This window comes from Patagioenas fasciata, chromosome 20, assembly GCF_037038585.1.
Source record: "Patagioenas fasciata isolate bPatFas1 chromosome 20, bPatFas1.hap1, whole genome shotgun sequence".
Classification (NCBI taxonomy): Eukaryota; Metazoa; Chordata; class Aves; order Columbiformes; family Columbidae; genus Patagioenas; species Patagioenas fasciata.
The window spans coordinates 8,023,214-8,042,367 of record NC_092539.1 but is presented as its reverse complement, the minus strand read 5'-3'; the positions used below and the strand labels follow the sequence as shown (position 1 = coordinate 8,042,367).

General features: G+C 54.6%; 2 protein-coding genes across 3 annotated transcripts in view; both read right to left on the bottom strand.

Annotated features, from left to right (window-relative positions):
* Positions 1-1,605: 1,605 nt before the first annotated feature.
* Positions 1,606-8,647, bottom strand: BARHL1 (BarH like homeobox 1). Of its 2 annotated transcripts, XM_071817412.1 has the most exons (4): positions 8,381-8,647; positions 7,576-8,255; positions 4,189-4,411; positions 1,606-2,636 (listed from the first exon to the last, which is right to left on the bottom strand). In XM_071817412.1, exons 2-4 carry the CDS (start codon positions 8,024-8,026, stop codon positions 2,342-2,344), a joined length of 969 nt encoding a protein of 322 aa, XP_071673513.1. In that variant the 5' UTR covers positions 8,027-8,255; positions 8,381-8,647; the 3' UTR covers positions 1,606-2,341. The 2 variants fall into 2 exon arrangements, with proteins under 2 accessions (XP_071673513.1, XP_065709887.1); XM_065853815.2 differs by having other exon boundaries at positions 7,576-8,647.
* A 4,570-nt stretch (positions 8,648-13,217) lies between these two features.
* Positions 13,218-19,154, bottom strand: part of CFAP77 (cilia and flagella associated protein 77) — a 56,101-nt gene continuing 50,164 nt past the window's right edge. The window contains exon 6 of the mRNA XM_065853818.2: positions 13,218-13,379. Within this exon, the coding sequence (XP_065709890.1) occupies positions 13,311-13,379 (69 nt within the window). The 3' untranslated portion in view covers positions 13,218-13,310. The remainder of the gene's footprint in view (positions 13,380-19,154) is intronic.

Below are 19,154 nucleotides of genomic sequence, written 5' to 3'. Positions count from 1 at the left end.
GGTGGGTTCTGCTGGTGGACACACGGGCTGGAGCTGCGGCTGGTCCTTCAGCAGCTTCTGATGCTGCTGAGATCCTCCCACACAAGATGTTGTTCATGTGGCCCGCACGGTGCTCTCTGACGAGAGACAGCAGTGCGTGGTGTCTTCCCTAAACTGATTTATTTTGAAGCTTGAGGTCTCCCTGGAGGACCTGTTCTCTTTCCTTCGCAGCCAGACCTGGCATGGCCATTCCCCCTTCTCGAAGTGGAGGTTTCCTTGGGCCTCTGTCCCGCTGTCTTTTATCATCCTTGTAACACAAACTGGACCCATCACTGTGTTATGGTGCTCGCTCAGACCCGCTTTTACAGAGGAGTTTCCAGCTTCTTCCAGATGTGAAATGGCAAATTTAAATATTGCAATTACAAACGTGTAACGAAGCCTTGTACTTCATTAATGTAAGAGGAAGATTCTGCTATGGCTACAAGGACAATTAAATATTAGAGAATGTCTTTGATTCACATTCCTGCTGTGTAAATGGGAGGAAGGTTGCTGTATGCTCCTTGCCTTTGCGCTCAGAAAATGAAAAGCACACCCACTGCAAGTTGTCCTTTGATAGATTTTTAATATGATTTTAAAGAGTTTTGTTTGGCCTCATTCTTATTCAATGAGATTAATTTAAAGCACTTATCCCCTGGGTTTAAGTCAATCCATGTAGGATTTGGGACGGGGGTTTGTTGCCCAGGGAGGGGGGTTGTTTGCAGGCCCCTCTGAAAGACTCCTTTCCCACTTCATTAACCCCGAGCTGGGAGCGACCCCCCTTCCTCCTCCTCCTCCTCCTCTTCGCCCCAGCCGAGGCCCGGGGATTTACCAAACTCCCCCATTCACATGCAAAGGAACAGCCCGGTCCACAAAGGCCGGGGGCTCTCTCCTCCAGGCGTGGCTGTGCATTTGGCCGAGCCGACAATAACCCTCCCGGCGGGGCTCGGGGGTGCCGGGGCAAAGCACCCGGGGCCGGTCGGGACGGGGGCAATGGGCTGGGACCGGAGCCGGGGATCTTTGGGGCCGGTGGGTGCGGTGCGGGGGGGGCTCGGCAGACAGCCGGACCGGGGGGAGCGCGGAGGACCGGGCGAGCTGAGCCCGCAGCCCATCTGTCGGCTCCCCGAGCCGGCGGAGCCGCTGCCCGGCTGTCCCGGGGACCAGCTGCCGGGCTCGCTGGCCGCAGCCAGATGAGCGACACTTTTAAAAGGTGGAAACAATCCATTTTCCAAAGCGATCATTTAAAGCACTTAGGCAATTATACACTTAAGATTAGCGTTAATAATTCACCAGCGCCGCAGTTATCGCCGCGCCGGGTAACATCGTCCCGGTGTCCCCCTTTGCCCACCGCCCCCAGGCCCACGGCGGAGGGACCGGTCCCGCATGCCGGCACTGTGACCGGGCCTGGTGGGCGAGCAGAGCCCCGGAGAGAGGGAGGGGGTTCCCTGCGATGGGAGGTGGGAAAACTCCTCTTTGCTCGTCGCTCTCCCCCGGCGGCGGCGGATCCGCCAGAGCAAACAAGCAGGAGGGGAAGAAAGGGCCGGCGGAGGCGAAACCCGTTTGTTTGTAAAGAAGTTTTATTTCCACATTTAAAAAAGGGGGGAGCGGGAGCGGTGCCCCGAGCCCCCCCTCCGCTCTCCCTGGCCGGGCCGGCCCCGGGATACAGACTGACAAGAATCACTTACACAAATACGCCCTCAGGGTTCACAAATAAATAATTCATATACATTTTGCGCACCGTATTTACATTTCGCCGCTTTTTGTGGTTTGGTTTGGTTTGTTTTTAGTTACGGACCTCCCAAAGTCTCGCTGTGGCGGGCGGGGGTCGACGGCCCGAGCCCCCCCCATGACTCTTCTCGGCGGCGGGGCCGGTGCCCTGGGGTCGGGGTGCCGGAGAAGGGGCTCCCCGGAGCCGTCCGTAGCAGGGGTGGCTCGGCCCCCGCGGCAGTTCCTTGGGAACGGGCGGAGAGGCAAAACCCGCCCGGTGCAGCCGGCCCTGCCCGTGCTCCCGGCGCCGTCCCAGGTCGGGGAGAACCGCAGCGGCACCGTTGCCCTTCGGGGGCACAAGGGGGTAAGGCGGCGAGTGCCCCGCGGCCGGGGTAGGGGGCATCTCTGCCGGTTCTCCGTCCTGCCAAACCCTCACTTCTTGCATTCTTTATATATATATATTTTAAAAAACGAGGGGGGAAGTTCTCATATATGTATATATATTTGGGGATGAACGGGAGTCTCTCGCTTGCTCGCGGCTCCGGAGTTGGGGTGGTCCCCTCCGACCCCCCAGCCCGGGACGGGGGGTGCCGGTGGGGCTGCCCGGGCTCACCGGGGCTCACCGGGGCTGCGCGGCCCGGGGCAGGACGCCGGGCAGCGGGGGCAGGGGCGGCGGGGGCTCGCTGCCGCCCTGCAGTCCGTGGATGAGGATGCGGGGCACCAAGGGTCTCTGGAGAGCGGGGGGCGGCGCGCTGGGTCCGCGGTACAAGTAGAGAGCGGCGCCGGGGTCCAGGTTGGAGACCAAACTCTGAGGGTAGAAGTAGGGCGAGGGGAACATCCTCTGGAGGGCTGAGTAGTTGCCGGCCTCAGCCAGCAGCTCCAGGCCCACCGCCGTCTGCCTTTTCCACTTGGTCCTGGAGGGGACAAGTCGAGAGAGGGGGTCAAGAAGGATGCTCCAGAAGCCGCTCCCGGGCTCTTTTTACCCTTCGTGTATCCCCTTTCCTCCCGAACATCCCTCCTCCCCGCCGCTGGCTCCCAGGACTAGTGCCCTCTGTTGTATGGCTGGGATGGGATGGGATGGGATGGGATGGGTGCGGAGAGATGTAGAGCCTATTAACGGGACGAGGAGTCCCATCTCCCCGATGTCTCCCCCGCGGCAGCACCGGAGCCACAGCCCGGCCGGGGTCCTATGGTGGAGTGAAAATCCCTGCGATATAAATCACGACCAACATTTCATTCCCTTCCTGGGGTGTAAGTTCCAGGCGGCAAATGGTGAACTGCGTATGACATCTCGTGTGTGACATGGGCGATCCTTTACCCGGCAGCCCCGTCGCTGAGCAGCGATGCTGCTGCCACCGCGATGCTTCGGCCCGAGGCCGCCGCGGTCCCGCTCCGCCACCCGGGGCTCCGGGACCGCCACCCGCGGCTCTGGGACTGCAACCCGGGCCGGGCCTCTGGGGCGGCTGCGGGAGCCCCGCGGGGGCACACGAGTGGGATCGGGTCCCGGGGCATTCGTTTGCCGCATATATATATATTTATATATATGTATCTATTTTATATATATATATGTATGTATGTATGTATGCATACAGGTATAGATATGTGTCTATATATGTGTGTGTCACGGAGAAGCCCCGGACCCGGCATCTTGCCCCCTTCGGGGCCGCCAGGGGGCCGGGGAGGGCGGCTGGGGAAGGGGCTGGGAGCCCCGACTCCGGTGTGCTCTTGCAGGAGGGATTTGGGGGCCGGGCGGGATGTCAGCGCACAGCCCCCACCTCCTCTAAACTCCCCAAAACTCCCGACGAGTTGATAAGTCGCGGGTCTTTGCAGATGGCGATGGAAATTAAAGTGGGGGGAGGAGGGTTAAAACCTGGGGGGCAGCGAGGTGACGGGGTGGGTGCTGCAGCCGAGTGTCCCTCGTTTGGTGACGGTGGCAATGGTCGGGGCTGGGGAAGCACCGATAGAGACGGCCCGAAAAATCCACTGAAGCCATCACACATTTCCAGCCCTTTTACAGATTTGTCGCTGAAGCGCTAAACCTATTTCCACCAGTAAATTATTCATCATAATAATAATTGTGTAATTACTGTAAGGGGTGTTAATTATTGATGCCCAAAGCAGTAATTGGTATCTATTATTTATGTGCCGATGTGTTATGCTGTTGTATTTAGCTAGAAACCCGGTCCTACCTCCTCGCAGTGATGGGGCTGGGGGCACATATTGCCTCCCCCGCCCCAAATCTGCCCGGCTCCGGCATCACTTTTCTCACCTTTACATTGGAATAAAAGGCACCCGGGACACAAGGAGACCCAGGGTGTGTATGGGACATCACAACTTCCCTGGTGCCAAAAGGGACGGGGTGGCTGTGAGGTGCAAAACCCCTACCCGGTTTGGGGATGTGGGGCCGGGGAGAGAGGCACCATGGGACCCCGGCGCTGTAAGCAGGAGAGAAGGGTTCATTTTTACCTTCTGTTCTGGTACCAGGTTTTCACCTGCGTGTCGGTGAGGTTGAGCGAGGCCGCCAGCTCCATCCTGTCCTGCACACTCAGGTATTTTTGCCTCTCGAAGCTGCGCTCCAGCTGGGCCAGCTGATGGTCGGTGAAGGCGGTGCGGGCTTTGCGCGGCTTTTTCAGCCTCACCGGGGGGCTGTCCCGGGAGCTGGAGATCTCCCTGTCCCCTTCTTCTTTCACTGGGCCGAGAAGGAGGAAGAGAGGCCAGGTCAGGGCAAGAAGCGAAATACCCTCAAAAATGGGGGGTAACCCCCTGGCAGCCATAAACCGGAGGAGATGGGCTCAGACACTGAGTCGGGCTTAGGGCATATTTACTCTGTAAAGCCGTGAATTTTAACCCCGGCTGCACACAGGGGACTCACGGGGGTCCCCGAGCCTGGTCCGGCCTTTCCCCTTCCCAAGCGCCTGGGAGTGGGGCCAGAGCTCTGGGCTGTGTTGCGGGGAGCCCCGGCCCCCTGCGCTCCTGCCCAGAACCCCCCGCATCTCCCGTATCCCCCATTTCTCACGGGGCAGGATCGTGCCTTGGGGTTATTGCCCAAAACCAAACAGTTTTCTCGATGCTTGGATTTTTTTTTCTCCCTTTCCCCTTCCTCTCTCTTTTTTAAATTTTTAAACCCAAACGAAAACCAACCCAAAATGAAAACTGCGAGCCCACATTTTTGGAGAGGAAAATCGCCGGGGGGGTGCTGCGTCTTCTCCTCCGCGGAGAGGCCTCCATCCTCCCGGGGATGCTGCCGGGACACGGAACTACCCTCCCCTCTCCAAGGCACACAACGAAATACTGGGGAAGGGGCTCAACACACCCGTCTCCATGCTGTTATTTATCTTTACAAAACGCCAGTCAGGCGGTTCGTTAGCGCGGCCGGTCCATCCGCACCGGCGGAGTGACGCGGCAATTTACTCCGCTAAATATTATTAGGTAACGGGGAAATATCCGAGCAGGAAAAAATATAGTGGGGAAAAAAAATCTGTGTTTGTGGTCGCCTTCCCACCCTCCGGAAGGAGATTATGTAGCAAAAAGAGTCAGTTTATACGAATCGGCGACGCTTGGGTTTTCTTTTGGTTTTTGATTTCTTTTTTTAATGGGGCTTGATGTTGAATTTGCTGGTGGTGGGTGTTAGCAGGGCTGTAGCCGAACGAGAGCTGATTTCTCTCTGTAGCAAGACAATAATCCGGTTAATTGAGCCACCGGGGAGCGAAACCCTTCAACCAGAAATCCCGGCTCTGGCCGAGCAGACAGAGCCCGAGCCGGGGACGAGCCCCGAGCACGGAGACCGGGCTCCGGTTCCCGGGGAAAGCGGCAGCCCCGGCACCGCCCGGGAAGGGGCCTAATCCGGACCGGGAAGGTCGGGGGGTCCCGGTCCTGTTCCCTCTGGGGAAAGGCCCGAAAGTTTGTGCCGAGTTTTTCCGCGGAGGAAAGCGGGGTCTGTCCTCCCGCACCCCGGGAAAGGCAAATCCCGCCCCGGCCCCCCGGACTGGTCCTCGGCTCCTAAAAAGTTCCTGTTTGTTAGCGGCGGCTTCCCCGGCCGGCTCCGGCTCTCTCGCCATGCTATTAGTAGTTTTGTAAAAAATTACATATGTATTTATATATATCTATATATAATATATAAATATATAGAGATTATTTTTTTTTCGGCATGGGCCAGATCCTGCCGCTGCGGGTTAGGCCCGGCACCGCAGCCCCTTTGCGGGATAAACCAGGCGCGTTTTGCCAAAGGAAAGACCATTTCCAAGGTAGCCAAAAAAGGATCGTGTTCGCAGCAGGGACTTTCACCCGCTACCTCATCGAAGTGGTGTTTTTCCCCTCGTTTAAACTGTCGTTCTTTACCCATTTAAAGTGTGTTCTCAACCCCATTGAAGTGATGTTTTCCCCCTCATTTAAGCTGTCCGCACCCCCATTTAAGCGCTGTTTTCCTCACGATTTAAGTGGTGGTTTCCCCCGATTTAAGGGATGTTTCCCCCCAAATTTAAGCGGCATTTTTGCCGTGGTTGCCGCATCGCAGGGACAGGAGAGGAGCCGAGCGCGGTGGGGTAACGGCCCCCACCCAAAATCGGCTCCCCCAGCCCGGGCTCGGCCGCTTAGGGGAATGCGGAGAACCCGCGTTTCTTCTCCTCCCTCGCTTGTTTCGCGATTTGGGGGAAGGGGAGAAAAGCTGAAGGAATTCGGGGGGCGGGAGGATGTAGGAGGCGAAAACAAAACGCCAAGCTGGGAATCGCAGCTGTTTTCGATCCCGGCCCTGCAAAACGGCGGGGCTGATCCCGGCCTTTCTCCGGGTCACTTCCAGCCCCGGCACCGACCCGAGGCTCCGTCCTTCGTTCAGAGCGAAATTCCCCCGCGATGCCCAGAGCCTCTCGTTCGTTTGGGTGAATACTTTTCCTTCCATGAACCGGGTTTCAGGATGGCGGCTCGGAATGGACCGAAGGAGTATTTGCAGCCGGGACGGGGCTCGACCGGTCCCCTCTTTTCCTGCCAGCCACTCTCAAAATCCAGCAGTCCCGCCAGGAGCCATAGCATCCCCTTTCTCTCCTCAACTGGGTACCCTCGCCTTGCCCTCGCCAACACCCGGCAAACAGTTTTCCCGGGTGAAAGTTTTTGCAGGGGCGATGGAACCCGGGATAAATTGCTCCGATGGTGGGGACCGACCCAACCCCTCCTGTGCTGCTCCCTGTCCTCCCCCCGCCCCGGTTGTCGCAGGGGAGGCCGGGAAGGGGCTGAAAGGGACCAGGGAGGCCGGAGCCCCCTGGCCCGGGGTGAGCAGCACCCGCATCCCACCCGCTCCCGCCGGTGCCGCGGATGAGACCCGGGACTCCCTGTCTGCCGTGATCATTTTTAAACCGTCTCTAAAATAGTAATTGAAATAATAAAAATCGAATGAAACCCCGCCAACTCTCTTGATCGTTTCTCACCGGAGCAGGGGAATTACCCGGCAAATTCGTGATTATTTTATTATTGTTTGCCTTTTTTTTTTTCCCCGCAGGCAGAAATCCCTCCCTGGTTCTCCTCTCTCCATTCCCCGCAGGCAGGAACGAAATGGCCGGATCTTCACTGAGGAAAACAGCCCAGCGAATCCTCCGGGCGCGTTTGGCGAAGCACCAATCGCCCCAAGACCTTCCACCGGTCCGAGCCCCACCGAGCCCCGAACCCCTAAGTTTTCTCAAGTTGATGCTGACCCCGCGGTCATTTCGGGGGGATCGGTGCCGCGACACCCTCCCGCCCCCCATCACCGGGACACGCCGGAGCCGTCTCCGCAGCGAGCTCCGGGCGCACCGGGAGGATTCGGGGCCGCCGGAGGCTTTGGGTCCAGGTCGCCCTGCAAAGACCAACGGGGTGAGCGGCTCTTACCTTTGTATTCCGAGTCCGAGGAGGAGCTGCTGGTGTTTTTTTCCATTTTCTCCCTAAAGTCCTCTCCAGGTTTGGTGGGGATCCTGCCCGCCGGCTCCTGCCCGCCGTGAGGTCCATTGGTGCTGGAGTAAGGAGCGCAGGCAGCCAGGGGTTTGCAGTCAGCCAGGATGTCTCTGATGAGGAAGGACGAGGTGACGGTGCGGGACTGGGAGGGAGCCGAGACCTGTCCCGGCTGGAGATGCGCATCCAGGCCCGGCCGCGGCACCGCCGCTTCCAGGCACTCGCGGCCCGGCGAGCGGGGCGAGGGGCACCCGCTGCTGCCCTCCGAGCGGGGGCTCAGCTCCAGCGGGGATCGGCCGTCGCCCACCAGCGGGTCCCCCTTGGGCACGGCCGGGCTGCCGGCTCGGTGGGAGAGGATGGAGTCGATCCCAAAGCCGGTGGAGCCCTCCATGGCCCCCGCGAGGTGCCGGCGCTCACACGGGCATTGGCGGGGAGGGCGCGGCGGAAGCGGGTTGATAATGATAATTAACAATAACAGGAAAAAAAAATAAAAGATAATATTAAAAAAAAAAAAAAAGAGAGCAAAGTTCAGTCTGGGATCCAGGCAAAAATTGCTGCAAGGCTCTCCGAGGCGCCGCACATTAGATCCAGGGCTGCTCCGTCTTCAGCATCGCCCCCAGCTGCACTCACAGACAGACAGACAGAAGAGGGGGGGAGAGGGAGGCAGAGTCAAACTTTGGCCGCGAAGGGGGTGGATTGCGGGGGGGAACGGACCCCAACTCCACCAGGGGCCCCGACTCCTTACCCGGCCACCCCACCCTTGCCCGAAGCCGCGGCGACGCGGGGCTGGGGGGCAGCCCGGGGGCTCCCAGCCGGAGGTGGGGAGGCAGCGATCGATAGTGAAGCTTCGCAGCGCCTTAACCACTTAATGATCCAGAAATCAATGGGGAAGGGCGAGGGGAGGGCGGAGGGGGTGGCCAGCCGTAGGGCCGCCGCCGTGCCCCCCCCTTCCCCGACAGCACCTCGGACAGCGACGGGGGGAGGAACCGGAGTCACTCCGGAGTCAGTGGCGCCTTCAGCACCTCGGACAGCGGCGGGAGCGCTGCGTCCTCCGCGGGGGAGGGGGAACCGGGGGGGAAATGGGGGAAAAAATGAACTTGTGCCACTCCGGCTCGGGGACGCCTGCACCCTCCCCCCCACCGTGTGAACGCGCCCATTGGCCGCGAGGCGTCTTGGGGGATGTCACTCCCCGGCGGCGACACCTTGCAGCTTGATTAACGGGAATTAATTGCCGCACGGATCCTCACGCTTTCCGGGCGGTTTCCGCCCTCTTTTGCTGTCATTATCCCGCTGATGGGGCTCGTAATGGGGTGATTAGCGGGAGGGAGGTGCGGGGTGGGTGGATGTCGAGGGGTTGCTGCTTTCTGCTCGCCTACGCAAGCAATTAGCCGATCTACCAGTCCCTCCCGAGCAGGGAAAGTTTTGCCGGGCGTTGAAAATTATAATAATGATAATAATAATAAAAAATAAGAAAGAAAAGGAAAAGCATCGAAACCTGCCCCAAAGCCCAGCGCAGAGGCGGCTACTCTGCGCCCGAGGTGAGCTTCAGAGCTGCGAATTTCGTTGAATGCCCTCGAAATCGGTTGTGAACGAGCATAGAGGTCCTTTAGCGCAAGCGGACGCGGGGCCACCGGGCAACCGCCTCCCCAGCGCTGCCGGAGCGGCGGGGACCGGGCATAGCCCGGCTCTGCCCACTCTCCCAGCGGCGGTACCTACTGGTGCAACTGGGAAGGGACCGGGCTCAAGGCGGATTCTTCTCGCCGTCAATCTCGTTTTAAATAAAACCCCGATGGCCCCAGACTGCCCGCCCTGCCCGTTTCTCCTGGAGACACCAAGTTTCCTCTCTCCCGCCCCGTCCCGGGGTTTTGATCTCCCTGGTTGCAGAGGGACCGGATAACGCAGGACTCCCACCTTCCTCCGGTCAGACCGGCTCCTGCCTCCTCGAGGGTTTATTTAGGGGCTTTTCCTGGGAGTAAATCCTTCGCCGCGGAGATGAGGAAGATGTCCACACCCGGGTACGTGAAGCTGCGCCACTTTAAAACGATGTCGCTGGTTATTTCTCAAATACTCGATTTCCTCTCTTCCCGGCCAGGCAGCTGCATCTTGTCCCTCTTCCAAAGCAGCCCTTGGCCGGCAGCTTGGAGGCGATCAACGAGGGGAAAGCCCCCGCCCGCCCCCCCGGGCAGCCCGGCTGCCAGCTGTCGGGCAGCGGCGCAGGCAGGGCCCCCGGCACCTCCTGCCCTCGGCCCTGCAGGCTCGGGGCCGGCTGGGATCGGGGCAGCGGAACAAAAGAGCCTTATAAGAGGACAAGTCCGGGGACAAAATCAGCATCAGCCCCAGCCTCAGCCTGGCCCCACCCTGGGGGTCTGTACGGCCGGTGCTGGGGGTGCTTGTCCTGCTTGTTCCTGGGTGGAGGATCCCCGTTGCTGCTCTGCTCTGGCTCCCTCCCAGCATGGAGATGCTGCCCCAGAGCCAGGAACTGGGGGCCAGGCTGAAGGGTCCTGGTCTGCCGAGGGTTGGTTTTGCAGCATTCGCGTCCCAAGGTGAAGCCAGGCCAAGCGTCTGGACCAGAGCAACAGATGTGCAGGAACTCGTCCCAGTGAGAAATGGGGCAGAGATCCTGATGGGTTTTCCCAGCTCCCTGCAGTGTGACTCTGCTGGATCTTGAGCCCTGGCAGCCTCCCTGTTCAACCAGTGTACCCTGTTTGGGATGGAGCTCAGCACTGGGATCAGGACCAGCACTGGGGTTGTGTTTGGGACCAGAATGGGGCCGGGACTGGATTTAGAATCAGCATTTGGATCAGTGATGCCTGGATAAGTTTGGGCTGGTGGATCTGCTGTTGTATTTCCATATGTTGAATAAAGCACCTGCCTTCAAACAACCACAAGGAACTTTCCAGATCAGAACCACTATGTGATGCTGTGCAAGACTGGGCGGGGGGGGAGTGAGGGCATGGAGGGGTCTAATGCTCATCCCTGAGCAGATACTGCATTGTCCCATCCCCAGCCAAGGCCCTGAGGACAGAGATTATCACTCCTGGGCCATATTTGTAGTTCCCAGCAGCTACAGAGTCGCTTGCTACTCATATTCTTATGTCAGCGTGGCTGACAATTAATATGAATTATCAATGTTATTATTATTAAGTTGTTTAAGAAGTAGACTCCTCAAAGTGGAAACGTTCCCCATTCTGTCCATATGTGGTGTCCCCCTGCACCACTGGACAAGTGGGGTTCCAGTGATTTGTGTGTGGCTGCTAATACAGGTAGGAAATCCTGTGGATCTCTGGGCAGCCCACACTGCCTTCCCGGTGCGTGCCTGCCCTTAAAACCTATTTCATAGGCTGTTCCTGTTCACAAATACATGGACACGTACCAGCCAAGGAAAGATCCCTGATGCCAGCTGTTTCCAGTCGCCTCACAAGCCCCAGCCGCACCCCAGGGCTGGCTCTAGGACTCTGACAGCTTTGGGACTTGCCGTGCACCCCACTTCCCTGGGTGCTGCTGACGGACAGGGTCAGGTTTCGGTGGGATGCTCTGGTAACGAAATGAGTATCTTCTGGGTACAGAGAAGTGCACGGAGGTTGGAGGGAACGGCATAAAGTGGGGGGGACAGTCAGCCGGAGAGTCGCAGTGACGGGGGGGAGCAGAGCGCGGCTGTGGGGAAGCTGCAGCAGCGTTAAAATCCCCGTTACCAGTGGGTGTCACTGCAGGACAAGGAGCGTCCGGCGCCGGATGGGGCTGCGCGGGGGGTCGGGACCCGCACCGGGCTCCGCCGGGATGGACGGGCGGAGGGGAACCCCCGGGTTGCGGTTTGGCCGTGCCCCCCGGTGAGCCCGGCCGCGGGTTGGGGGCGATGGGCAGCGGGACCGCGGTGAGTCCGAGGTGGCTCCTTTTGTGGGGACGAGGCCGCCCCGCCGGCTCCAGCGCTCACCCCTCGGCAGGGCCAGGCGGTGGGACCCGCCTTCCCCACCCGGTGGGTGCCGATGCAGCGGGGGGTGGGTGCCCACGTTCCCTCTGAACAGCCTGTCTGAGCTGTAAGACTTGGGCGATTTGGGGCACGACTCTGGCCAGGATTTCGGTCACGATTCCCACAGAGCAATGTCTCCTCCTGAACACAATTTGGTTTTGACTCAGCTGTTGCTTTTTGGGTTTCTGGTATCTTTGGTGGCTTCTTGGACCTGTCCCGAACCAGCAGGTCTGCAAGGGCTTGTTCCACACCGTGTTTGTTTGCCAGCCCTGGGACTCGCTGGAGACGCTGCCATCCCTCTGCATGCCCCAAGGACCTGAGCAGTTGCTGCAGGTGAGCACAGATGCTGTGGCTGGACCAAGTCCTGGATGTGGTTCCCACCAGGCGGGAAAGCAAACCTCATGCCTGGGTTTCTCGCACACTTGTAAACACTGTCTTTCTTAGCAAGACAAGTCATTTAAGGGCCAGCTTTCTCCCTCTCTGGGGAGATGTGAAAGGTCTCCAGTTATAATCCACCTCTGCCAGCATGGCAAACCCTCCCAGTTACCCTCCCAGTTATTTGAGATGGGTTTTATTTAGAAGCCTGTACTAAAAAGAGGGAACCCAATACTAGGATTTCCCTGGTGCTGAGCAGGTGATTTCTTTCTCCACTTTGCTCAGGTGTGGGCAGGGTGGAGTTTGCTACAGCTGCTTCCCTATATAAAGGGCAGGCTGAGGCACAAACCACCTCTAAGGATGAAATGTGGGACATGCTAGAGCAGCTGGAGGGTTTTTTGTTCTGTGAGAGGTAAGAAAAGCTGCCCTTGCAGTTTACTTTCTTTTTGTGTCTTGAGCAATGCAGTTTAATGTTATGAAGGACTCTGCTCTTTGAGGTTGGGGTTTAAAAGTTTGGCTGGAAATCTGGTAGGGGACAAGCCCTGAGCTCAACCTGGCTTCCTAGTGTTAAATGGAGGTTAAATGTATTGGTACCTCTCTGAGACTCTGTTGGCACCTGTTGGAGACCAGGCTGGTGTTTGGCTGCTGTGACGTTGAGTTGGTGTTGGTAGAATTTGAGTTTGTTTAGCAACTCCTTGGAGATGCTCAACTGTGGGGATACCAGGTACCAGCAGCTGTTGGAGGGTGAGCGTGGGGCTGGCTGGGGCCATCTTCAAGCAAAGGCATCGGTCTGTGGTGAGGCCTCTGTTTGGCAGAGCACCTAATGCAGGTGTTTGGATGCCTTCACACAGGCAAGGGCTTTGCTGAATCAGGCAGTGGTGGGAAGCTTATTTGGCAAAGAAATGATAAGGGTTGATGGATTACGAGATATTACAGACTTGATATCGACTGGGATATGGTTGCATTTAACATGTTTGTTCAGAACAGGTAGTGAAGGAGAATGTTGTTCTTCCTCTCTGGGGCTGCACTGGTGCAAACACTGTTCTGTTCCTAGTGTGTGATGTTACCTTGAGCATGATGAGAATTGTGGTGATTAGGCTGAGTAAGGTGTTGTGCATCTTACACGAGACAATGAACAGGCCAAGACAGAATAATTCCTCTCGTATTTATGATTAATTTTGCTATATCTGCATTAGCATAACTTTTTAAAACCAGAAAGAAATCCTATTACCTATGGCTATTGCAGGATCTAAAGGTTATGGTGTCTAGCACAGGGCTGTGGTCCTTGCTGTGTGGATGCTCTGGGGAAGGGACCGTATCTCGCAGGCACTTTTCAATGGGAGGCACTGGATGCCTTTTTACGAGCATCACGACCTGGAAGAGTACTGAGGTGAGGCCCAACCTATAATGAAAGGAGCACATAGACAATTGGTTACAGTGAGCAGCCAGCCAAAGAAAATAGGTTGTAGCACAAACAGGAAAGAAACTGCAGATTAGCACGAGGGTTTTTGCCTGTTTGGAAAATGTTGTTCCAGCTGAAGTTAAACACTTCACTTGTTTAAAATGAGGACTTTAGTAACAAGATCCTGTAGTCTTACTATGGTGTGTTGGTTGTCTAATGTTTTAAAACCCTGGTATGCCTTAAGGTGGACCCTAAAATAAACGTTTCTTGGTTCCTGCAACAAAGGACTTGTGTGATTCACTGCAGGGGCCAGGACAGGCTCAGAGCTCCCAGGGAAGCCCCTGTTGGGGTCAGGGACTTGTTATGACCTGCCTAAGCAGCCTCCACCAGGAATCTCCTTTGAGGTGGGAAGGGAATGAAAAAATGCCCATGACAAATAAACAAAGGGGAAATTGCCTTGGGGAGAAAGGTCCCAGGGCCTTTTGGGGTGAGCACACAGCTACATGCAGCAAATCTATGCAGTGGATGCTGAGTTACTGAGATGGGTGTCTTCATGTATGGAGTGGGGTCACCACGGGGGGCCATGGGCTTTACCTGCTCCGACACAATTCCTTGTGCCATCCATCTGCCTTGTGTAGCTGTGCTGAGCCGCCTGCTGCTTCCCCCACCCTGCTCAGGCTGGCTGGATGTCAGGTTTTGCATATGTAAAAATATACAGCAGTCTTTGCCCTGAAAAGCTTGCTAGTGATCTCATTAATCAAGACAAACAAAGCGTATTTAGCTATTCCCCCTCTCTGGAGGAAGGCATTCAGGTACTTAAATATGCATTTGAGAGCCTAACTTCAGACAGTTGTTTCTGGATGTTTTTGCTTTCTCTCAAGCAGCAGCAGTGACATAACCCTGCTCTGGGAAGGGAAGGTGGGGAAGGCACCACCAAGGGCTGCTGCAGGAGGTGGGCACCCCGGGAGCTGGCAGGGACAATCCCCAGCCAGGCCAACTCCAGCCTCCCATTAAAGATGTAGGAGCTTTTCCCCTCAGAGCTGGGTTTGCTAGAAAAATCCAGTGCCTGGAGGTAAAGAGTTGCTTCTCTTGAAGTTCCTCTGCCTTCCCCAACATGTTTCCTGCCCACCAGGGACTGGGCAAGAGGGAAATTTCTGTTTGGGATGGGCTTGAAGCCACAGGGGAGGAAGCAGCATTCTTTTCACTCTGGTCTTGGAACAAAGCTCTCAGGTGAGAACAGTCACACTGAGCTACAACTGGCAGTAATTAAAATTAGCAGAGCCTTGACAAAGTTGTGAGGGATGCCAGGTTCTGCCCTCAGCATGAGTAAGTGGGAAGCACCAGGTGTAGGACAGGGGACAAGTGCTGTTTTAAAAAATGAGACACCCTCTCATAATGAGGGACAGTTGAGAACTATGGATTAGTCCCAGGCTAGTAATTAGAGTCAAGATAAGGGTGTCCTTGGGTCAAAGGTCTTATTATGACAGAGACTGGTGTTGAAAAGTCAATGCCAGTGATGAATTCTCATCTCTGATTCTTCTAATTCATATTTTAAATGATGAACCCAAAGGTACTTCCTCTAGAGACAGCTGATGATTCCACCATTACTCTGATGTGGTTAGGAGCTGTTATGCCAGGATTTTGTCTGAACCATGGATTTGGAGCACTGGCTGTAGCAGGACAGGAGTATGCTTTGGAGGCACAAACTTGGTGGTTTTTTTGGCAGGGTGGTGGATCTGCAATGGTTTTCAGCTGCTGATTAGAAGCAATGTTTTCCTGTTGTTCTCTGTATTTGTTATTGGCAAATTAAAACCTGCAGGACAATTGCAGCTGAGATATTGTAATGATGTCAGCCCTGGCTTCAAAGAATTAGAGGGGCAATTTAAATCCTCATCATTCCTGAAACCTAAATATATATCTTGGGGTTATTTTCATTTGGGTTTCTCAGTTATTGTAATGTTTTAAATTAGAGGACTATAAATGATCACTTGGCAAGCATTAATATAACCATGTGCATGTTGCAAGCAGAAGCAGGTCTGTTAAGGGAGGGTTAATAAATCACATGTGGGACAGGGAAGGCTGAGCTGATACAGACTGGCTGCAGAGCTGGGGTTTTGTGGGTGCTCTTGCCATTGAGGTGGGTGCTGGGGTCTGTGTGCTGTAGTTGCTGGGCAGGCTCAGCTCTGGGGCGAAGGTAAAGGAGAGTGACCCTGGGATGGAAGTTTTAATTGATATAGCTGGATTAAATGGTTTGTGGGAGGTGTTGAGAGTGAACCCATGACACAGGCTGAAGCAAGTATTATCTTAAACAGCACCAGGTTCTCCTCCTGCCCTGAAGGATCCATGCTTGGCTGTTGGGATATGTCTGTGCCTGCTCCAAGGCAGCTTCCCAGCCCTGTGTGATTTTCCACTTTAACAACTAAACATCCCCTTGCCTCAGCCTGTTTTTTCCATCATCCATTTGATCGAACCTTTTTAGCGGGTGACAAAACACTTTCTTGAGCTCTCTTTACAGGAAACCAATCTCTATTCCTTTTTCAAAACCTTCCTCATTTACAGGAGTCTAACAACTCCTGGGCCTTTTAAGTCCTCTCCTTCTTTTTTTTTTCCCCAAAACAATAGCGTAATGTTTGTAGATATTTTTTTTGGTGGTTAGGAGGGAATAAAATACACAATACGGGAGAAGGGTAGAGTGTACACACCGACGTGCACTGCACCGAGCATCCCCGTACAGACAAAAACCACACGCGCGCGCGCATCGAGATGCAAATGATTTCCGTGAAGCTATCACTTGTAAAGCTTGACAGAAAATAATGAGAAACACTAAATCTTTTATAAGGTCAACACTCAAGCAGCTGTCAAACAAGAAAAGAATTTAGCGAAAGATCTGCAAAAAACTTCCATCGCCTCATTAAATCCAACAGGGCCGGGGCCCGGCGTGGTGAGGAGGCACCGGGGCGCCTCCGTTTTGTGTCAGTAATTTGCGGCGGAGGAAGAGGGAAGACGAAACAGCCGGAGCCGAAGGGGCCTTGGGGGAGGCTGGGGAATCGTTAGTGCGCCAGGAGCGGCCTCGGCTCCTAATTGGAAGCATTGGGCATTATCAACGAAGGATTTGCCTCGGCTCCCTGACAGCTCTCTAGGCCTGGAATGATAGCCCACTTGTCAGTGTAAAAGACCATTAAAAACAAACCATTTTGATTTAATTGGAGGCGGTGCGCTGGGGGCCCAGGTGAGGCGCTTCATCAGCCGATGTTGGCTGCTGATGCCTTTTTCCCCCTGTATTGATGGTGCTTTTTTTGTGTTTTCCTCCTCTCCCTTTCAAAAACTGTCTAGGAAAGAGAAAGAGGTGCTGAAAGATCCTTCACAGCTGCATTGAGAGCGGCTTTCAATAGGGTTGTCAACAAATGCCATGACAAGTTAGAGAGAGGCAGGTATTTTTAAAACAGACGTTATTCTGTCCAAGATGAGCTGCGCTCAGAGGTGTGCGTTGGATTATTAGGGTTACAAATACTGTGGCTTTTCCCGGCAGTAGCGCACTTAACTGGTTTAATGAATGGGGTTGATTTTTCTCTTCCCACTTTTCTAATTCCAAGAATGTCTGGAATTGCAGGGCAAGGGAGTCCAGGCTGAATGGTCTTTATTTGTTTCAGACCAGGAAGGTTTCAAAAAGTGCTCGGCAATTTTTTGCTGCAGTGTTTAATGCCCCAAGGAGATCTGGGATTTTCTTTAGCTTCCTGAAAATAAGGGCTGCAGATGTTTGCTGGAGTTCACTGGTCATTTGGCCTGGTAATAGTGTGACTAAAGGAGAATTAACCCACTGGAGCTGTAACCCAGCACGTGTCCCTTTGGCAGATGTCCTGGGGTCAGACCAGAACTGGCAGCTCTTGTACCGACCTCAAGCACTTCTGAGCTTTGAATCCTGATCCTTTTCATGCCAGCCAAGAGGTTTACGTCAAACTGAGTTGTCAGTTTGTAAACAGCATCTCTGCAGAAGGCAGAATAGGTCCATGAGTGGAACCTCAAGTCCACTTAAAAGCACTTCTGTGGAGTTGTGTACAAAACAGTAGGTAGCACCAAAAGCAATGGAAGATGTTCACCCGTAACCCAACACAGTGTGTGTGGTTTTACTCTGCTGCAAGCTGTGTGGCTGGAAGTACCCCAAACTTGTTCCTCCATGGGTGAATATCTCCATAACAGAAATGAACATGGGTTGCCAACAATTGTTTGTGCTGCCTTTGGGCAGCGTGACTTGGATGCAGGTGGAACCTGCCCTGGAGATGGTCCAGGCTGGAGAGTTGCACAGGGAGGGGTGGTGTTTTATGGTGTGATTGAGGAGATGTCGGAGAGCAATGAAAATGGCAGAGAAATGCTGAGTTACCGTGTTTCTGAAGGAGGCATGAGGAAGGGGCTGAGCATGGCAGAGGGCAGCATTAGGGTGTGATGGAGAGGTTGAGTGTCCAGGACATGTGCAAAGGGATACTGGGAAAGGCTGGATCATGGAAGTGCTTTGCTGTGATTTAAGCTATTTAGGCAAAACAAGAAAACATGGAGAATCTGCAAGAAAATGTAGTGACTGGGACTCGGAGTCTGTTTGGTCACAGAATGGCTGTGGCGTGTGAGGTGACATCTCTGCTGTGGTCCCAGTGGAGATGTGCAGGGGATGCGCTCAGGGTAGCGGGGTCTCTGCTGCCCACCTGGAACCCTGCAGAGTGTTGTATTTTCTTTTTGCATTGTGCCTGTTATAGGCTGGTTAGCACTGAAGGCCACTGATTGTCACTGCTGGGCTGGGACCCATCAGTTCATGGTGGACATTGAACAGCCATCAGGTGAGCCAAAATCCCAGCTGAAGGGACGTTTGATCTGGCCCTGTGATGACAGAAAGCTCTTGAACTCATTGTTTTTTTTTATTTAAGCATGATTTAGGCTCCAGGAGACAAGTTCTATTACACTCCAACTTCATTAAGTTTTGCTGCCCTCAAACCTGGCAGGGTAAACACGGTATCTGAAAAGCCAGCCCACCACATGCTGCACATATCAAGCCCAGGTTATTTAAGCAGAATCTGTGGCTTTTCAGACAAGACAACAGTTGCAAGATTACACGAGCTGTGCTTGTCAGTTCAGCTCTTCAGACAAAAATAGAGGTAAGGCATTAAAAAAAAATGTGGAACATTTTTGTGTGTATGTGTTAAAACTCAACGGTTAATTCTGATGAAGGATCAGGCTTTGAGCAGATATCGGATCCCTGGTGAGAATCAAATTCTGGAGCCCAGAATTTTGCTGCAAAGTTTATACAGTGGGGATTCCTCTAATTACTTTCAGTGGAAGTTTACCTGACAGAGCTTTCCCAGGTAACGCGAGGCACACGCGGGAGAGCCGCTCAGCCGTTGACAGAGCCTTTGATTTTGTGCCAGGTTGCAAATTAAGTCTTTTGCCAAGGTACCCGAACACTCGCTCGTCAATTGCTTATCGCTTATTCATATCGCGCATTGAGCGCAGCTCTTTTCATCTGCTCGGGAAGGCAGTGCATGTTGACAAAAGTGTTGTCCAAAGTTGCTGCATTTTCTTTCCTCTCCTTGTTTGGTCAAGTAAACAAGACTCTTCTCCTAGGAAAGCCACCTTGAATGTCTGTATGAGTTGAAATTCTCTAATGAGCAAAGGAAAAACCCTGGTGTGTGTCAGTGACACATGGTACATGAGGCTATTTTGACACACAGGTGAATTCTGTCCTACATCAAAGTGTGAGGTGTTGCTACCAGAATCCTCCTAGTCTGACTT